The sequence below is a fragment of the Uloborus diversus genome, chromosome 2 (assembly GCF_026930045.1).
Source record: "Uloborus diversus isolate 005 chromosome 2, Udiv.v.3.1, whole genome shotgun sequence".
Classification (NCBI taxonomy): Eukaryota; Metazoa; Arthropoda; class Arachnida; order Araneae; family Uloboridae; genus Uloborus; species Uloborus diversus.
This window is the reverse complement of record NC_072732.1, coordinates 131676360-131694021: the sequence shown is the minus strand read 5'-3', so window position 1 is coordinate 131694021 and position 17662 is coordinate 131676360. Positions and strand designations below refer to the sequence as shown.

General features: G+C 32.2%; 1 protein-coding gene across 1 annotated transcript; it reads right to left on the bottom strand.

The window, feature by feature from the left end:
- Nucleotides 1-6516: 6516 nt before the first annotated feature.
- LOC129217339 (NADH dehydrogenase [ubiquinone] 1 alpha subcomplex subunit 7-like) lies at nucleotides 6517-17482 on the bottom strand. The gene is made up of 4 exons (XM_054851623.1): nucleotides 17326-17482; nucleotides 9657-9703; nucleotides 7957-8109; nucleotides 6517-6709 (listed from the first exon to the last, which is right to left on the bottom strand). The coding sequence occupies exons 1-4, from the start codon at nucleotides 17386-17388 to the stop codon at nucleotides 6613-6615; spliced, it is 360 nt and encodes a 119-aa protein (XP_054707598.1). The 5' UTR covers nucleotides 17389-17482; the 3' UTR covers nucleotides 6517-6612.
- Nucleotides 17483-17662: the final 180 nt, after the last annotated feature.

The following is a 17662-nucleotide window of genomic DNA, read 5'->3' as shown; positions in this document are numbered from 1 at the left end:
TGAGCCTGAAATGCTTTTTGTAATTAGCGAGAAAATCTCGTTCTACTATAAATAAAGAATGGTGAATGCCGTGACAACCGACTTATAGGGATTTTGCAACTGTTATAAGTCAGAAATAGTTTTTTATTAATCATTAAAAAAACTTCTTTTGTATATTAAATATGTTAGAACCAGAAAAATATTTTGTTCACGAAGCTGATACAATAGACAGTACAAGATAATTTTCTTTTTTTTTATCACATTTCATTTTCAAAGTTTTTATTTAAAAGATTAATAACAAATTATTTCTGACTTATAACAGTCGCAAAATCCCTATAAGTCGGTTGTAACGGCATTTACCATTCTTTATTTATTGTAGAACGAGATTTTCTCGCTAACGACAAATAGCATTTCAGGCTCATTTTTGAAAGAACACCATATCGAAAGAACACCATCAAAAGGAAAAATTATTTTTACAGGAAAAAATGTGTTCTATCTCATGATATCAACGAAAAGATAATGCAAGGTGACAAACTTGAGCTACAATGCATTAAAAACAGGTTATTCTTCATGTGAACTATTTTGATAGCCACTTTGGATGCCAATATCTCTTAGAAAATCATTATTTACGCTCTGCAAATATAACCCATTAAAAACATGCTTATTGACAATAGAATTACAAAGTTCGAGCATTTGAATCATTTTTGTTTAAAATTTATGACATTCTAAAATCCAGGAAAACATTTCTCTTTTGCTTTTTGTCCAGACTTTTCATACGTGCTACACAAAAGTTAATGAACTCTAATTCATAAAAATACTAGAACGTGTTGACAACCAAAAGTAGTTAAAGCTCCTAAAATTTCAGGCTTCCAGTGTTATAAAATGTCCCGTCATCTGAGATTGAGCATGGCAATTCGTTACGACAGATATAATTTCAAGCTCGTTTTTTTACCCTTATTCGAAAGAACACCATCGAAGAAAAAACTTAATTTGAAAGGAAAAAATTTGTTCTTTCTAATGGTATAAACGAAAAGAAGATGTGAGGTGACAAACTTGAGCTATTGCACTTTGAAAATGGGCTATTTTTCACTTCAACGGTTTTGATAACCACTTTGAATCACAATATCTTCTAGAAAATAGATGTTTCAGGTCTGTAACTGTTACCCATTAAAAACAAGCATCTTTACAATGGAATCACGCAGTACGAGCTTTTGAATTATTTTTGTTCAGATTTTATGACAACCTAAAATCCAGGAAAAAAAATTTCCCATCGCGCTTTTTCACAAGTTCACGCTCATGCTACTCAAAATCTAAAGAGCTCAAAATCACAAAAATACTTGAATGTACTAACGGTCAAACATACTTTAAGCGCCTAAAATTTCAGGCTTCCAGTGTAATAAAATTTCCTGTAAACTTGGTGTAAACTTGGAAATTGGGCACAAAAAACTAATCCGCCATCTTGGATCACATTTTTCGAAGATTCTAGATTCTCTGGATTTGGATCTAGGAAGCTGAAAATTTGCATAGGTTAGTTTCAAAGGCATCTCAACGCCTCTATAAAATTTAATCCAAATCGGAGATGGTCGAGTGGGGACGATTTGAAAAATTCGGTCAGTTGACATGGAATGACTCTTTAGTTTTATTCGTTTTGTATTTGGTAGACAGTCAGGCAATCCATTGTTGTATGTGGTGAGTATAGTTTTGGTTAGATGTAGTGATATTGCAATACCGGTATTTCGAGCAATTTTGCAATTTCGTAATACCGGTATTTGCTGAGGTGAAATACCGGTATTTTCGGTATTAGCTAAAAATAATAGATCGTTTCAATTAAAGAATTTTCAATTTATCTTGTTAAATATCTACTTGTATTTTAAATGTACATTTCTTTTTCCAGGATACATAACCAAAATCAATCTATTGATGTAAAAATTTGGCTTCAAAAGCGAACTAATAGAATGCCATTAAACAAAAGTTGCAGAATTTATTCCAACCATCAATTGCAGTAATGCTTTATAATATTTTCTTTAAATATTTGCCTCAATTGTACTGAATTTTGGCAAAAAAACTTTTTCTTGTTAGTAAAACAAATTGTAATTTGTTGTCACCGGTTTGTTGTCATGTCTCGTTTTATACTTCGCAAGGAATATTTAAATTTATATAGTTCCTTGAAAATTCGGATAGAGGTTAAGCAATCATTTGAAACGTATTTTGGGAGATTTACACAATTATAAGTGTAAATAATTTTGAAACGAATGCGAAAACGAATAAGAGAAACTAACAGTATCAAATTTAGTCAAGTTCATCGTAAATTTCAAACCAAAGGGATAATAACAAAAATCAAATACATTTCTCCTGTTCAAGAGAAAATAATGTTAATATTGGAAAAGTATCGTCTCTCGGAAAAAATTACAACTAGCTATAAATCTTTGAAGGTGAAGGACTTCTAGACAATTAGAGGAGAGTATCGTGCATTGTTTACAGTACCACCGACCTGTGTGAATTCAGAAAGAGTATTTTCAACTGTTGAAAAGTTGAGCACCAAAATTGAGCAAATGAGTTCCAGGCTTTGAGATAATTCAATAGATACCTTATGTTTTTTACCATTTATTGATGTTTTATCATGACATTTGTTCCTTCCTTTTATATTTGTTTAAAATACGTTTTCATAAATAATGCAATTTTTGTACAAAATTATGAAAAGTGGCAACAAAACAATATGTCTGCAAGTATTTTTTGAGAAATTTCAAATACCGGTATTATGTTTCAAAAATATCGAATACGAGTATTGAATTTTTGTTCTGGTATTGCAATCCCTAATGGATTGTTTCAATGATACATGATTTATCTCTATAAATCTTAAGAAATTAAGTAACGAAGGTAGTAAAATGAAGTTGTAGTTGAAATATGCTTCTGGGGCTATTTTGAAATATAAAAGAGAAAAAAATAAATAAATAAGCAAAGACAACAAACTACTTGGATTTTTCCTCCATATAATTTAAGAAAAACTTAGTTTGTCTGCCTTGTAGATTTATTTACCTACTAGGAAAGTTGCATTGACTATAAAAAAAGGAAATAGAAAAACTATTTCGACTCCTTGAACTATAAAGTAAGAAAAAACGTCAAAAAAAGCACAAATTGCTAATTACAGCAGACACGTGTTTCGGCGTTGCAGGGAACGCCTTTTTCAATGCAAAAAGTAATGAGCTTATGGATGAAAAGACATCCGACAAAAGCTTTGTCCTTTTGAAAAAGGCGTTTCCTGTAACGCCGAAACACGTGTCTGCTGTAATTGGCAATTTGTGCTTTTTTTGACGTTGTTTTTTCTTACTTTACTGTTCAGCACAAAGGTATTATTTATCTTTCTTGAACTATGTTAAAAAAACAAGTTTGCAAATTTATTAATTGGTAATTTATTTCAAAAGTTTTGTTGTTTATATATAAAGGGTGTCCCAAAATTAACGCAAGATTTGAATTTGCCGCCATTTTTGCAATAAATGGTTGGCAACCCTGAAAAAAGAACAATTTGACAGCTGAGAGTTTAGGGTAATCAAAAATGGAGCGTTATACGATACAATAACGCGCTTTCATTATTGAACAATTGTTTCAAAAATAATGAAAGTTGAGGCTGGTCAAGCAGTTACTGTTATTGGCGCGCGGTATCGCAACACGGTAATGCACAGGTGGTCAGGACCCGATCAAGCCAAAGTGGTTCCCAGGTCCAGGTAAAATTTGGTGCCCCTCTTGCAAGATAATCGGCACATTTCCGAAGTTATAGTTCCAAAAAAAGTGCAGAAAGAACAAAATTTACCCTTATTTTTGTGCCCCTAAAATTGTGGTGCCCAGGTCCATGGACCCGCTGGACCATGCATTAATCAGGCCCTGCGAGTGATTGTGGGCTTGTTGACATAGACCTTTGAATTCAAATAACCCCATAAGAAGAAATTTAAAAATGTTAAATCACACGATCTAGGGTGCCAATTCTGATCACCGAAATGAGAGAGTACGAGACTAGGAAATGCCTTATGCAGTAATTGAAATGTTTCACTCTCTCTCTAGCTGTATTGTACAATAACACCCCATTTTTACTAACCCTAAACTCTCAACTGTCAAATTGTTCTTTTTTCATGGCTGCCAACAATTTATGGAAAAAACGGTGGCAAATTCAAATCTTGCGTTAATTTTGGGACACCCTTTATATTGTTTGCATTAATTAGATTTTACATTTTCTGATAATATGTAAAATTTAAAAGCTATTCAGTTTTTCAAAAAACCATTAAAAAAATCCTTGGTTTAATAAAGACATTTGGTTTTAACCGTGGTGAAATCCCTCTGGGACTTTTTGAAGGTGGAGATTCCGACATAAACTGAGGATTTGCAGAAGGAAGAGACATGTACACTGCTTTATTCCACTGTGAGAAACCTAGGGAGAGACATGTACAATGCTTTATTTCTCTGTGAGAAGCCTAAGATAGGTAGTCTCAGTCCTCATTTTGTACTTGAACTAGTTATAAGCTAAAAATTTCACAATAGACCAGAACAGGCCTCTGTTTTTTATTTTTCCAGGAGAAAGATATACTTTTTTAAAAGGAAATCAAGGAAAAATTTTAAAATATGAACTGTCAAGGACCTAAAAAATAGAACTTTAAGGAGAAAGGGGATTATTTGAGAGCTTGTTTCACCATCTTCCAGGTTAACAACTCTGCAACATTTCTTAAAAGGTTGCTAGGTGCAGCACAAGAATTTATGACCTTTCTCGATGACTTAATTGAAGTAGAACATCTTTGTGATTGTTAGTTTTGGTAGAACTCACCTTGGAAGTTTCACTCTATTTCACCACTGTAGATCAGTTGAACTCTTACACTGTCTTTCTTGACCAGAGCCAGATTTAGGGGAGGGCAGGCGGGGCTACTGCCCCGGGGCCTCCACAACAAAGGGGCCCCCACAGTAAAATTTTTACAAAATATCCTAACTTTCACGGGTCGAAAATATCAGATATATACATATATATCAAAATATTCGGATATATATCAATGTATTGGATATTTTCGAAAATATGATGAATTTTCGAACCCTGATTAGGGGCCTCCACTCCTTCGTTGCACCGGGGCCTCCACACTTCCAAATCTGGCCCTGTTCTCGACTGATTACCAGACGTGCCACCTCTCTATGGCACTGATAATTGGCTCTTCTATTAAGACAGCCAGGCTGTGTTTCAAGTCTGCAAATGTGCTGTAGCGGTTCGAAGAATTTGTAAGTAAATTGCAAGTTGTTCGCTTGCTCTTTTGGAAAATTTGGCCGAAATTTTTGAAATTTCACAGCATTTCATGAAAGGCAACTGTCACATTTCATTTAAGGAAGAACACAATATATAACCACACATTTGCAATAAAATCTACAGATAGATTTTGTTGCAAAAATGGTAAAAGGTTGTAATTTGGAACAACAAGGAAATATTTCAAGAGTGCAATACAAGAAGCAGAAATTACTTGTAAACCTGAGAAACATTTCTACAACATTTATGAAAAAAAAAATTCCTCTTAATATATGTACATACTTTTCATGCAATGAATTTAGAACATACTCCCTTTGTGAGTTAAGAGCATACTAAACAAACTTTTAATGTTTGCATTTTTTTCAATAAAAATGAATAAATAAAAGCTTAATTCTAAAATGAGATATAGCCAATGTTTAATTGAAGATTACTGTAGAGTAGACACATGTTTTGGCATTACAAGGAATCAGGGCCATATACAGGGGAAGGGTGGAGGATTCTTAGAGTTCCCCCCACCCCAAAAAAAAAAGTTTGGTTTGACATTTAAAAGTTTGTTTAAATTTAAACATTTCCAAAAAATATCGTTCCAAAACTCAAATGTCTTTCAAATGTATATCAATTGCACAAAACGCTTTCATTTTTGATAACCTGACAACTTGAACATCAGCACAAATAGCGCAAAGCTCCGCATTACAGTTTTTAAATCCTCCCCGAAATTATTTTCTGGTTACAGCCCTGCAAGGAATGCCTTTTTCAATGCATTGGACGTCTTTTCATCCATAAGCTCACTTCTTTGGCATTGAAAAATGAATTCCTTGTAACACCGAAATACAGTCTCCAGTAATTGAAATTTTGTGCAATTAATTGTCAATATATTTTAATAAACTTTTCGTGCACAAAGGTATTTTTTGATTCTTAAATGCTATATATATATATATATATATATATATATATATATATATATATATATATATATATATATATATATATATATATATATATATATATATTTGATCAAAGCCATATACCAGAGGTTCCCAAGCTTTTTTTTGTTTCTGACACACTTATCTATTACATATATCGATATATTGAGAACACGGGCATTGTGTGGAACCCCATGTTGCTCCATGTGGTACCCACTTTAGGAACCGGTGATACATACCTTAATAAAATTCAATTTCAAATAAAATATAATCAAAACATTTGGTTATGTTATTGCATGTTGAATAGCAGAAAATATTAACATACAATTGGAAAAAAATAAAACAAGGGAGAAAACTATTTATTTTCACCATTACAATAAATCTTTATTTCAAAGTAAAACAAATAGTCATATAGTTTGAACCTACACAATAACAAAATCACTTGCGTTGCTCCTCAGGAACCTCTTGCCATTTGTATGAAATTCCAGGTAGAATGGTTTTCAAGGTTTTACTTGCTACAGCTTTTGAAGCAGTACTAAAAATAAAAAAAAATTCTTCATTATTAGTATGTTTTGGGGCTCCCTCCATATTGTTTACCCAACATCCCTACATATACAGTCAATTCGTGATTACTCAAATTCCGATAACTCAAATATTACTATAACTCAAAGTTTTTATCAAGTCCCGACCCATTTGCCTGTAAGTCCATGCTAATTATTCTCTATATCTCGAAGTTAACATCCTTTAACTCGAAGTTTTTTCAAAGATGACTCGAAATTTATTTTGAAAGAACGAAAAAACAAGAGCCAAACAAGTGACTATGAGAGAAAAATTAATTCACCATCACTTACAATTCCTGCACAATAGACCTCTAAAGCAAGAAGAGCACTTGTTAGCCCATGTGTGATAAAGGAGTTACACATGCTGAAATGAGTTCGCTTGTTCTCTTTTGTTGTACTGTACTGTTTACACTTTGACGTGTTTCTGGACTATGAATTTGCTTTTAAACTGCCAAGTTGTCTAGTCAACTGCTTGTGTACCTTTATTCAAAGGCTGACATATAAGTTAAGATGAGTTTCTTTTCATTCTTTAGTTCAATAATTTGCTGATAAGTTCCTGAGAGACAGAGTGAGTTTTCTTTACTATTAAGCAAGTACTCTGTCAATGATATTAAAAGAAAAAGAGAAACTTCTAAAGTGGTAGAATCCATGAAACTGAATTTGAAATGAAAAAAGGTCTGCACCTTTTCTGAAGAATCAGCTATATTCAAGTGTGGTTCCAGCAATATCGAAATCAAAACCATACTTTTGACTTTCTTTCTCTCAATATTTTAATGAAACTCTGCATATTGTGCTTAAAAACTCTTATGTTCTGTAATTTTGTATGTTATATGTACAAATTAGTTAAAATAATGTTTAAGAATTCAGTACTTTTTTTCTGCATATTACATATACAAGAAAAGAAGCACTGGGATTTTCACACATTTGATCTACAAACAAAAATTTCTACAGCACTAACAGATGCATGACTATCAACTATATATCCTAGCAATTTAACTATTACTTTCAATTTTTTTGATTAAAAAATGTTTTAATAGGTGCACAATAATAAAAACTTTATATATAATACAAAACAAATATAATGATTTATTATGAGCAGAGAACTATAAAGAAAAGAAGATACTAAAATTAAGTATTTCAATTGTTCTTTACAAAACTACATGTTTAAATTAAAATAAATGACCAGAACAAAATTAAAAAGCTATGTAAGAGAAAAACTTACTCTCCTTTCATTCCATCAGTGACAGCCTTTTTCTGAATACCTGCACTCAGCACCAACGGAGGACGAGCTGTATGTCTAGCATCTCGTGTAAAGTAATAATTTTCAGACAACTTGTGACTAGGACCATCTGGGAGAATAGGGGCTTCAGGTGACCTATTAATAAATGAGGGGTATATATCATTATTGGTTTTCTTTTCAAAATAAATGGTACAAGCACAAATGCATCTGGGCAACCCCATAGTAACAGATGCATCAATTGTTATATCAAGTATTTCCAAATATGTTAGATCTTTGTTCCACAATGTATGAACGTTACGAAGAATATGGACTCTACTAGACTTAAATAAAATGAAAAGCTTTCTGTGAACACAAATCCTAACTGGAAAATTTTCTGCAAATAATTATTTTGCCTAGTTCAACCTTGAATAAAGAATTAAATTTATATTCAAATATGAAGAGATAAAAAAGAAAAGTGCTTTAATTTTTTTTTTACAATAACATATAGTTTGTGCTTATTTTTCACCAACTGAAAAAAACTGCCAAAACTATTATTTATTTCGCACATGTGCTTCAAAAGGCTTTGGCAGAAATAAACTGTTTTTTTTTTTAATTAACATTAGCAGATTAAAAAAAATTTCTGCAGAGCCAAACATTTTCTGCGGACGCTGTTCGCCCATTCGTCTATATTATGCTAGACTGGACTCTACTTCTGGGCCATTCCACAAAAAAGTCAATCACTTGTCCTGCACATGACGGTCCATATATTTCTTTAAAAAGTAATGATTTTAACAGGTAATGACGAAATTTTTTGCTTAAGACATCACACATAAGTTTGTAATTTGTTAAGCTGAAAAAATTTGGCTTTAATATTTTAAAGTATTATTTTTAATGACGAATATGAAGCCTCATGTGCTGGACAAAATGACCGTTTTCCGTGGAATGGTCCTTCTATATCGTCGCCTCAGAGCATTGAGTAAGATATCTAATTGTTATTTCTGGGATTAGATATCTTACTCTCAGCATTGGCAAGGGTTTGGACACAACCTTTCGACAAGACGGTAAAAACCAGGGTTTTTACCGTCTTGTCGAAAACTCTCCGAAAGTGTCCAAAACTATATTTTTAAAGAAATTGTATTTTCTGAGAAAACATCAAAAACAGAATAAAATGTATCAAAGTAATGTTTTATATTGCACATTTATTCAATGTGAACATTCAACTTATTTATGCAGCTGATTTTAATCTAGTTGCACAGAAGTTGAATTCTTCATAAAAATTTTCAGTTTGAATGCATGAGTTTAATTTTTATTTATTTATTTATTTTTTGATAAATGTCTCCAAATTTCCTTATATTTATGCATGTGTGCAAATGAAAGCAGGGTTGGCAAGATTTTTATGGTCCTGTTCAAAACAATTGTGTCCAAAGCTACATTTTCTGAGAAACTTTTGAAAACTATTTTTATGAGAAAATATCAAAAACAGAACAAAATGTGTCAAAGTTATGTTTTTTTGAATATTTATTCAATGTGAAAAAGAAATATATTTCTTATAAAGTGTAACATACATTAGGAAGTAATTTTGAATTTTCAACAACAATGCATCAAAAACTAGTGCTGATTCAAACAATATTATTGACAAACATACCTAACTTATCATATAAGGAAATGAGGCAAATGCATAAAAGAATTCTTAAATTTCTTACCTAGTAGCTACTTTGTCTTGAAATCGTAATGAGTTTTTGAATTCTCTCTACAGAAAAAAAAAGAATAATTTAATCTGATTAGAATAAGAAGAATTGGATAATAATTCTTGCACAATCATTAAGGTAACTTGTATGAGTCAAAAAACTGGGGAAAATCAAAAGTAACTTAACAATACAATGAAAAGCAATTATTTCAAATTTTGCATGCTATTACACAAGTACCAAAAGGATTGTGGAACACAACAGCGTACCCCTGGGGTTCATCTCTCCCCCTCCTACCCATTTAGCGTGCAAGTTTGATGCAAAATTAGCACATTAATAAAAGTTAATTCATTTTTTCTTTTAGTTTTCATTACATTAATTTAAAAGAAAAACCATTGTAGAAAGTTGATTAAGGGGAAGGAGATCTCAACAGGGCATTTGCCGTGGATGACAGAACAACCAGGGGGCAGCAAAAAGACTATGTTTATTCTCAATTTTTTTGATATTAAATATAAAATTACGAAAACATCATTCACTGTAGATGGTTCTTTAAGATCTCATTTTCAAAAATTTTATGCAAGTCAGCCCTCAATACTGTCCTTCTACTGACATCACCAAAGATTGTATAAGTTAGTGGTTTTTAAACTACAATTTTGAAATACTTGCAGAGTCCTGAACCTCAACTCCATGTCACCAAAGAAAGTTTAAAATTGATTTTTTAAACTATCAATTTTGAGAAATATTTGAGTGTTTCCCAGAACCCCACACCTTTAATTTAGTTCTTTACATGTCCAATAGGCAATTGCGTTTTTAAGATTTCAATTTCGAAAAAAATTTCCCTTGGATTTCCCCGTTACTAACATTATCAAAGATTAATTGAAGTGGGTTCTTTAAGCTCATGCCCCACTCTAGTTTTTTAACTTTGAGATGGTCCTGGATTTGAACAGAGCAGTTGTTCTGTTACAGAAACACTCCAATGATAAATCAATACGTATGTGATTGTATATTTACAGTGGCTCCCAAAAGTGTTCGTACACTTTGAAATTTTTTAGTAAAACCAAAATAACTCGAAACTGAATTCGAATATGAAGTCCAATATTTTCCATCATCATTCCAGTGTCATTCTAAATACAACCCATTGGTTTTTTCAAAATATTGACGGATCTTCTTTTTGAAATGGTTCAAAAAACAAAAGGACAGAAATAACACGCCACAAAAGTCATCGTACATCGAATATTTTCAAATAAATTCATGATTAAAATTATCATATGCCGTTTTATTAATATTGTTGCATTGTGTTGACCATTATAAGTCATTTGGCTTTAATTTTTTGTTTATTTATTCCTTAATATTGTGCTTATTACTTTAAAATCGCTGGTATTCGTAAAAAACCGCAAACACCATTCAAAATTTTAATTTTTTTCCCTACAGTAGCGGTAAATTGGTTTGAAATGTCTCTAAATTAGTTGATTTATTCGTTTGTATAGTAAAGTGCTTGAAAAAATGCTTTAACTCCTTAAGACCGAGGCCGGCCGTATACGGCTTTGTAACTTAGATCCGAGTCCGCCCGTACCCGGCCGAGTTATGCGAATTCAGGGGTGGTGGGTAGAAGAAGACACCCTACTGCGAGACCTCCCCGAAGAAGACCCTTTCTTCTAGCCGATAGCTATTTAGCAAGTGATAGCGACAAATGCATGAATGGGGAGCTGCTAATGACTTGATGTCGCTTGGCTTCCTCAAAAAATGAGAAAAGATGAATGCGTTGTACGATTTCGTTTCAATTTCCTCCACTTCTAATCCTCACTTTTTTGTACCACTTTTTTAAAAATAAATTCTATTCTAGGATTTATAAATTAATGTTTTGTATAATTTTTATGATAATTCGTACAACATTAAAGCACAAACTTTGCAAATAACTGCATATACATGCTTCAGGTTTACAAGGAACCTCGAAACACGGGTGTGCAATTACTACTTGCAATATTTCGCCATCTATTAACCTTTTCTATTTTCATTATTTTTATTTTCAACCCAAATGTAATTATTTCTTTCCAGTTTTAGAAACTTAAAAGTATTACTCAGCAAATCAGAGCTTGGAAGGCATCTAAACAAAACAAATCTGCCCAGAGCTTTAACTTGCTCGTGAAAATATACTGCACCCCACCACACAACTGTTACCCAAACAGTAGCGCCCCACAAAAAGTGAGATAGGAGGTCATAATTCCATAAGGACTTAAAACGCACATAACATGGGTCAACCAACTCCAGTATTCAGGTCGCACGGGTGACTAAAGAAGATGCCTTAGATACTAGTTCTCTCAGAATGGTCAAAAGAAAAGAATTTTGTTATGATATTATACAATTTACAAACTACCGTATTATCCACTTTACCTTTACAGTTCAATATTTTGAGTAAAGTGATACTTGCTAGCAATATAATATATATTTGCACTTATAAAAATTTAATCACAAAATAGCATTTTCTAGTTTTCTTCTGAACAACATGTTATTCATTAATTTGGGAAATTCAGTCAGTTTGTCAACATGTAAATTCAAAACCATGATTTACAAAAAAAAAAAAAGGTAAAAAAATGACAATCTGCTTAAATCTTCAAAAACAGTTGTCTCTGAAGTGGGATAAAGAAATTTCTAATGGCGCTAAGTCACATTGTAATATTCTTTTAACGATTGTAGTGTAACAAACACCAAAAAATCGGATTTAATTCTTTCCTAAATTCATTTAATGAATTTAAAAAGACATTATCTCTTGCTTTCAGTAGCATATCCCACAACTTTGTTTCCTTGAAAATATAAATTAATTGTTAAATTCTTCAAACAAACTAAAGTACATATTTACTTCTGTATAAATGGCATTATTCAGGAAAACATCATCAGAATAAATTTTAGGGAATATTTTTTTAAAATCATGTCATACAGCATTTTACTTACTAATAAATATAAAGAGAATCTAAATCTGTGCTTCTTTTACATCTGTTGCATTTACACTTTTAGCACTAATTTAGAATTAATTAATTTTTTAAGAGAAAACAAATGTCACCTCCTTCCCCCAATATGAAATTGTTGTCAATAATAATTACGCGATTTCAGAGTTGCATCAAAACAAGAAAACTTTCGTTCAGTACAGATTTATCTATCTTGCATTTCTATGTTAAAAAGTTGTATGCTCTCATCTTTATCATATTCGATTAGCTAGTTATATACGATAACCATGGCAACTTGTGTGTTTGTGGGTTGGAGGGGCGGGGGGCAATTTTACCTTACTTTCAAAAGTAAAGGGGCCTTGCCCTCTCACTTTTCAGAGTTAAAAATTAACAATCGACTTAAAAATTATTTCTACTCGGATTGATTTTACGTATTAATTTATTTTTCGGGAATAAAACCAAAAAACTCCAAAAAAAAACTGAATTTTTCTTATGTTATTTCATTGGAATGAAGATTATAATTGGAAGAGTTCATGGCCGGATTTGGAAGTGTGGAGGCCCCGGGGCAAAGAAGGAGTGGATGCCCCTAATCAGGGTTCGAAAAGATCATCATATTTTCGATAATATCCGATACTTTGATATACGGTAGATGACCATTATAACGCCGACCTATATAACGCAATTCTCTATAAACCGTACAACTTTCCAGAAGTAAACAATAGGTTTTGAAGTTAAAAAAATACCTCTGTTTTGTTATGAAAACATAAAAATTGTTATTTTGAAACAGTTTTTCATCTTTCCATCTTAATCCAAAGCTTTTAAATGGAAATTAGTACCCCCCTTACAGTAAACAGAAAATACCAGATGGCTCTTGCAAATGCAGCTGTTATGCAAACCAAGAAGCTAGCAGAAGTGCAGGATAATGCACTTTCGTTTGATTGTGAAACATATTTATTTGTGAATAACTAATTGTAATGTTGGTGCTTTAATACTCATTGCAGATAAAACTCATTCTGAAGTGCTAATATAGAGAGATATTCTGAACTTTAGTGTCAAAATTTGTGAAATGACCTATATAACGCAAAAGCTCTGGTCTCAAGGTGTGCGTTATAATGGTCTTCTACTGTATATCCGAATATTTTGATATATATGTACATATCCGATATTTTCGACCCGTGAAAGCTAGGATATTTTGTAAAAATTTTATTGTGGAGGCCCCGGGGCAGTAGCCCCGCCTGCCCTCCACTAAATCCGGCTCTGGAAGAGTTAGTCTACGGTGGCTATTCATCCCAAATTTTGACGCCAAACTCCATTTTTATCTGTCATTTAATAAGTAATGTCAAAATCGAATTACATAGACTAGTTTTATTTTAAAAAAGAAAAAAAGGGGGGAAATAAATAAGATTTCGTGGCTTCCCCACTAAGCATTCTCTTAACCCCCATTTTTTGAGGAAAAGATTTTTTTTTTCTTTATTACTCTTGAAAAATTATCTTTCTATTATTTTCTTTTAACTTTCCTTTTTTTTTCTCCTGACTGGGATAGCTTTTATTACTTGTCCGTAGTATACTCAGAAATGGAAAAGAGATAGGGGTGCAATTTCTTCCAAATGTTTGAAAATAGTTTCAAAAACATTCTTTCGGTAATTATTCTCATCAGTTTGTGCAAATGGAATTGATTGAAATTGGAAAATTTAAATTATTGCATAATAAATCTTAAGCTTGTGCTTGAACTGTAATGTTCTTATTTATGATTAATATCATCTACGCGTTGAAGGCGGCTAATATATGTGTATAAGATATATTAAGATTTACAATCAATATGCGAAAGTTAAGGGATTTGGGAATCAACCCGGCAAACCTTCTCTCGCCATGCCCCTGTTACATATATTTTTTCTGATTTTCTGTAATTCTAAAATATGTCTCTTAAAAATCTAAAAAATATTTATATTTCTGAAAAAAGAATGTTTTATAATTTTATTATAGCCTTTTTCAATAACTTTATAAAAAAGGAAAACATGTATTAAAAAGAACTATATGTTTTATAATTTATTATTCTGCAGAAGAATAAAAGTTATTGGCTGTGCTCAAACTTTTTTAATCAATCGAAATTGGGAGAAATGTTTCCAAAAACAAAAGCTGCTAGAAAGGTTAGGCATTTTGCGCTGTAGGCTGAACATAATATCCAAAAAAAAAAACGAACTTATTAGCAATATGGTTATAGGAACTGATGGAAAGTCACGCTGTGAGACCACCTCAAAGATCCTTTCTTCCGACCGAAGTATTTTCAACTGATGGGACAAGTGACAGTGATGTACAATTCCCAATGGCAATACAACTACAAGGATTGATAGCTAATAACTTGTGAAGATGCCCGCATTTCGGGAGGAAGGGGGAAATGAAGAAACTTTTATATTCATTCTTTTTCATTCATGCGACTTGTTCTATTTTTTCCCTTTGAAATTCTTCATTCCGAAGCTGCTTTTGATTTTTGAATATTTTTTTTGCAATTCAGATGTTTTATTCCTAATTTTAAAACATCCCATGTGTCTATAGATCGCAGACAGCTGAACCAACATACGCGATAAACACTAGTCTAGGGAAATAGCGAAAAAGGCTGCACGCCTGAAGCGCGACAGCGATTAAGGTGACAGCTTACCACGCCTCCTGTAATTAGTGCACACAAGAACTGACGAGATGCTGCCGAAGAGGGTCTCAGAGTGGACGATTCCATTTCCAAAATAGCTTGATCGAAAAAGTCAGGACCTAACTGTAGTAAAAAATTCCCCCCTTCCCGGTCTTAAAGAGTTAAAGAAAGGAATCGGATCGAAAACAAGGTAAGAAAAGGTCAACCAGCAAAGTTGATAAAACGTGATCGAAGATTTAAAGTTTAAAAAATATTAAAAATACACATTTCAGAGCTGTAAAAGTTTCTGTAGAATTGAATGAAACATTTTACGTTTAATTTTCACCTAAAATTGTTCACCAAGTTCTCTGATTAGCTGGATTAAATAGGGCCTCTTCCTGTAGAAATTTTCTTGGTCGTGCAAAAAACAGAAAGCTTACGCTTTTCGTCGCAAAATCAATGATAAATAAGCTCAAAACATTTTAGAAATACAGATAGAAATGAATTCTACATTTTTGGTTAAATTGTTGTATAATTGTAAGTAGAAGAAAAATTGGGAACTTAATCTTAAGAACTTAAATGGATTAGTTAATCAGGACGGTAGAGGTGTTCTAATGTGAGGGTGTACATCAGCATCAGGACATGGTAGTTTGGAATTTTTTTGATGAAATAATGGATCGTGCTGTTATTTTAAGTATTTTAAAAACCAATTTTGAACTCGTAGCCAAAAATTTGGTTATTCAAAACCGCTTTGTTTTCTTATCAAGATAACAATAAGAATCACACGGTTTTCAACGTTTGTGTCCAGTGCCTCGAATATTGTTCTAAAGTTTAGAAAAAAAAACCTCAATCTCCAGATTTGAACTTAATGCAACGTATTTAGAGATATTTAGAGGCTAAATTACGAAAATACAGCTTTAAAACGAAAATAGAGCTAGAAACAGTAAGACTCGAAGTGTGGTTGAACACTTACTCAGAAATTACGCAAAAAAAAGAAAGAAAAAGAATGAAATCTATTCCCAGACATTTAAAAGGTGTTATGAATACTGTACGGTATTCTACTAATTAATAACTTAATAAAAAGTTAGATTAAATAACAAATAAATCCTTTGTGCTGAAAAATTCAAAAAATCAGTAATCCAACGTCAGAAAGCACAAATATTGCAAAATATTTTGCAATATTTGTGCTTTCTGACGTTGGATTACTGATTTTTTGAAAAAGTTAGATTGTTCAATAATATATAGACATTTTATAAAGTGTACGAAGACTTTTGTGAGATAAAATTTCCGGCACTTTTTGGTTTTTGATTTTTTAAAAATTAAGTTTTAATATTTTTTTAAGAACTTTTTATGTAGTTTTGTTAAAAATTGATCATACTAATAATAAAATACCTATTCCGAAATATTAATTCTAACCAATGGATTGTGGTCTATTTTGTTGAAAGTCGTAGGTGTATGAAGACTTTTGGGAGCCACTGTATATATATCAATCAAATGGGGCCCCTATGTGGCAGAATCTTTGGCTTCTGAGTCGCTCTGGAGGTCGTGGGTTCAATTCCCACAGTTGCAATCAGTGTGATATCCACTTTGTGTTCCGACAGTCTTTTTTGTGTTGTCTTGCGTATTAAATGCTTTGAAAAACTTGTTGTAAAGCCACTGCTGCTGTATAAGACACCATGTTACGTGTTATTAGTTATGCCTGAGTGGCAACATTCCTGTATTCCAGAGATGTAAATAAATACACAGATTTAGTTGGTTTTGTACTATAGGAGTTTAAGTATCTCTTTACTAAATATTTTAAGACTACATAACATGAAACATGGTGGCAGCGGTGGGATTCGAACCCACGCCTCCGAAGAGACTGGTGACTCTTCGGAGTCCATAACATGAAACACACCATGAGAAGTTAAGCATAAATCTCCACAATCTTCACAAAGAATCAAAAAATGATTCAAATATTCCATTGATTTCTTGAAATTATTTTTCAGTTTTAATCGTGGCGTTGTTGACTCCTTCAATGTGTAACAATCACCTGAAGTTAAGAGAACTACACTACAATGGTCATAATTTTTTATAAAGTTGTTTATTAGTCATATAAGAAATAAAACAATTAGGTACCTACTCCGAGTAAAATTTTTCTAAACCATCTCAAAAAAGGAGACAAATCTCGTGGGGGCACAGCCATAACTTTATAAAACCAAAGCGTTGGAGCAACAAACTTTCCAAAATCCAATACTCCTTCAAATATCCTGAAAATTATAAACAAATATTTGTTTCACTTCACTTGGGTATCACTGAAAAGACACTTTTCCCGTGTGAAAAAAAAAATGCCGAAATATCTTTCTCTTTTTCTATTTTTATCAAATATGTCCTCAAAAATATATCTAAACTTAATATTTAATATTAATTTCATTATTTTCAATATATTTTTTATTTTGTTTACGTAGGCCATGCTTGAA

Coding starts and splice junctions, on each gene's coding strand:
- LOC129217339 (XM_054851623.1), bottom strand. CDS start 17,388: ATGGCTGTGCCCCCACGAGATTTGTCTCCTTTTTTGAGATGGTTTAGA. Junction 9,704..17,325: donor TTAGAAAAATTTTACTCGGA/GTAGGTACCTAA, acceptor TTTTTTCTGTAG/AGAGAATTCAAAAACTCATT. Junction 8,110..9,656: donor CAAGACAAAGTAGCTACTAG/GTAAGAAATTTA, acceptor ATTTATTAATAG/GTCACCTGAAGCCCCTATTC.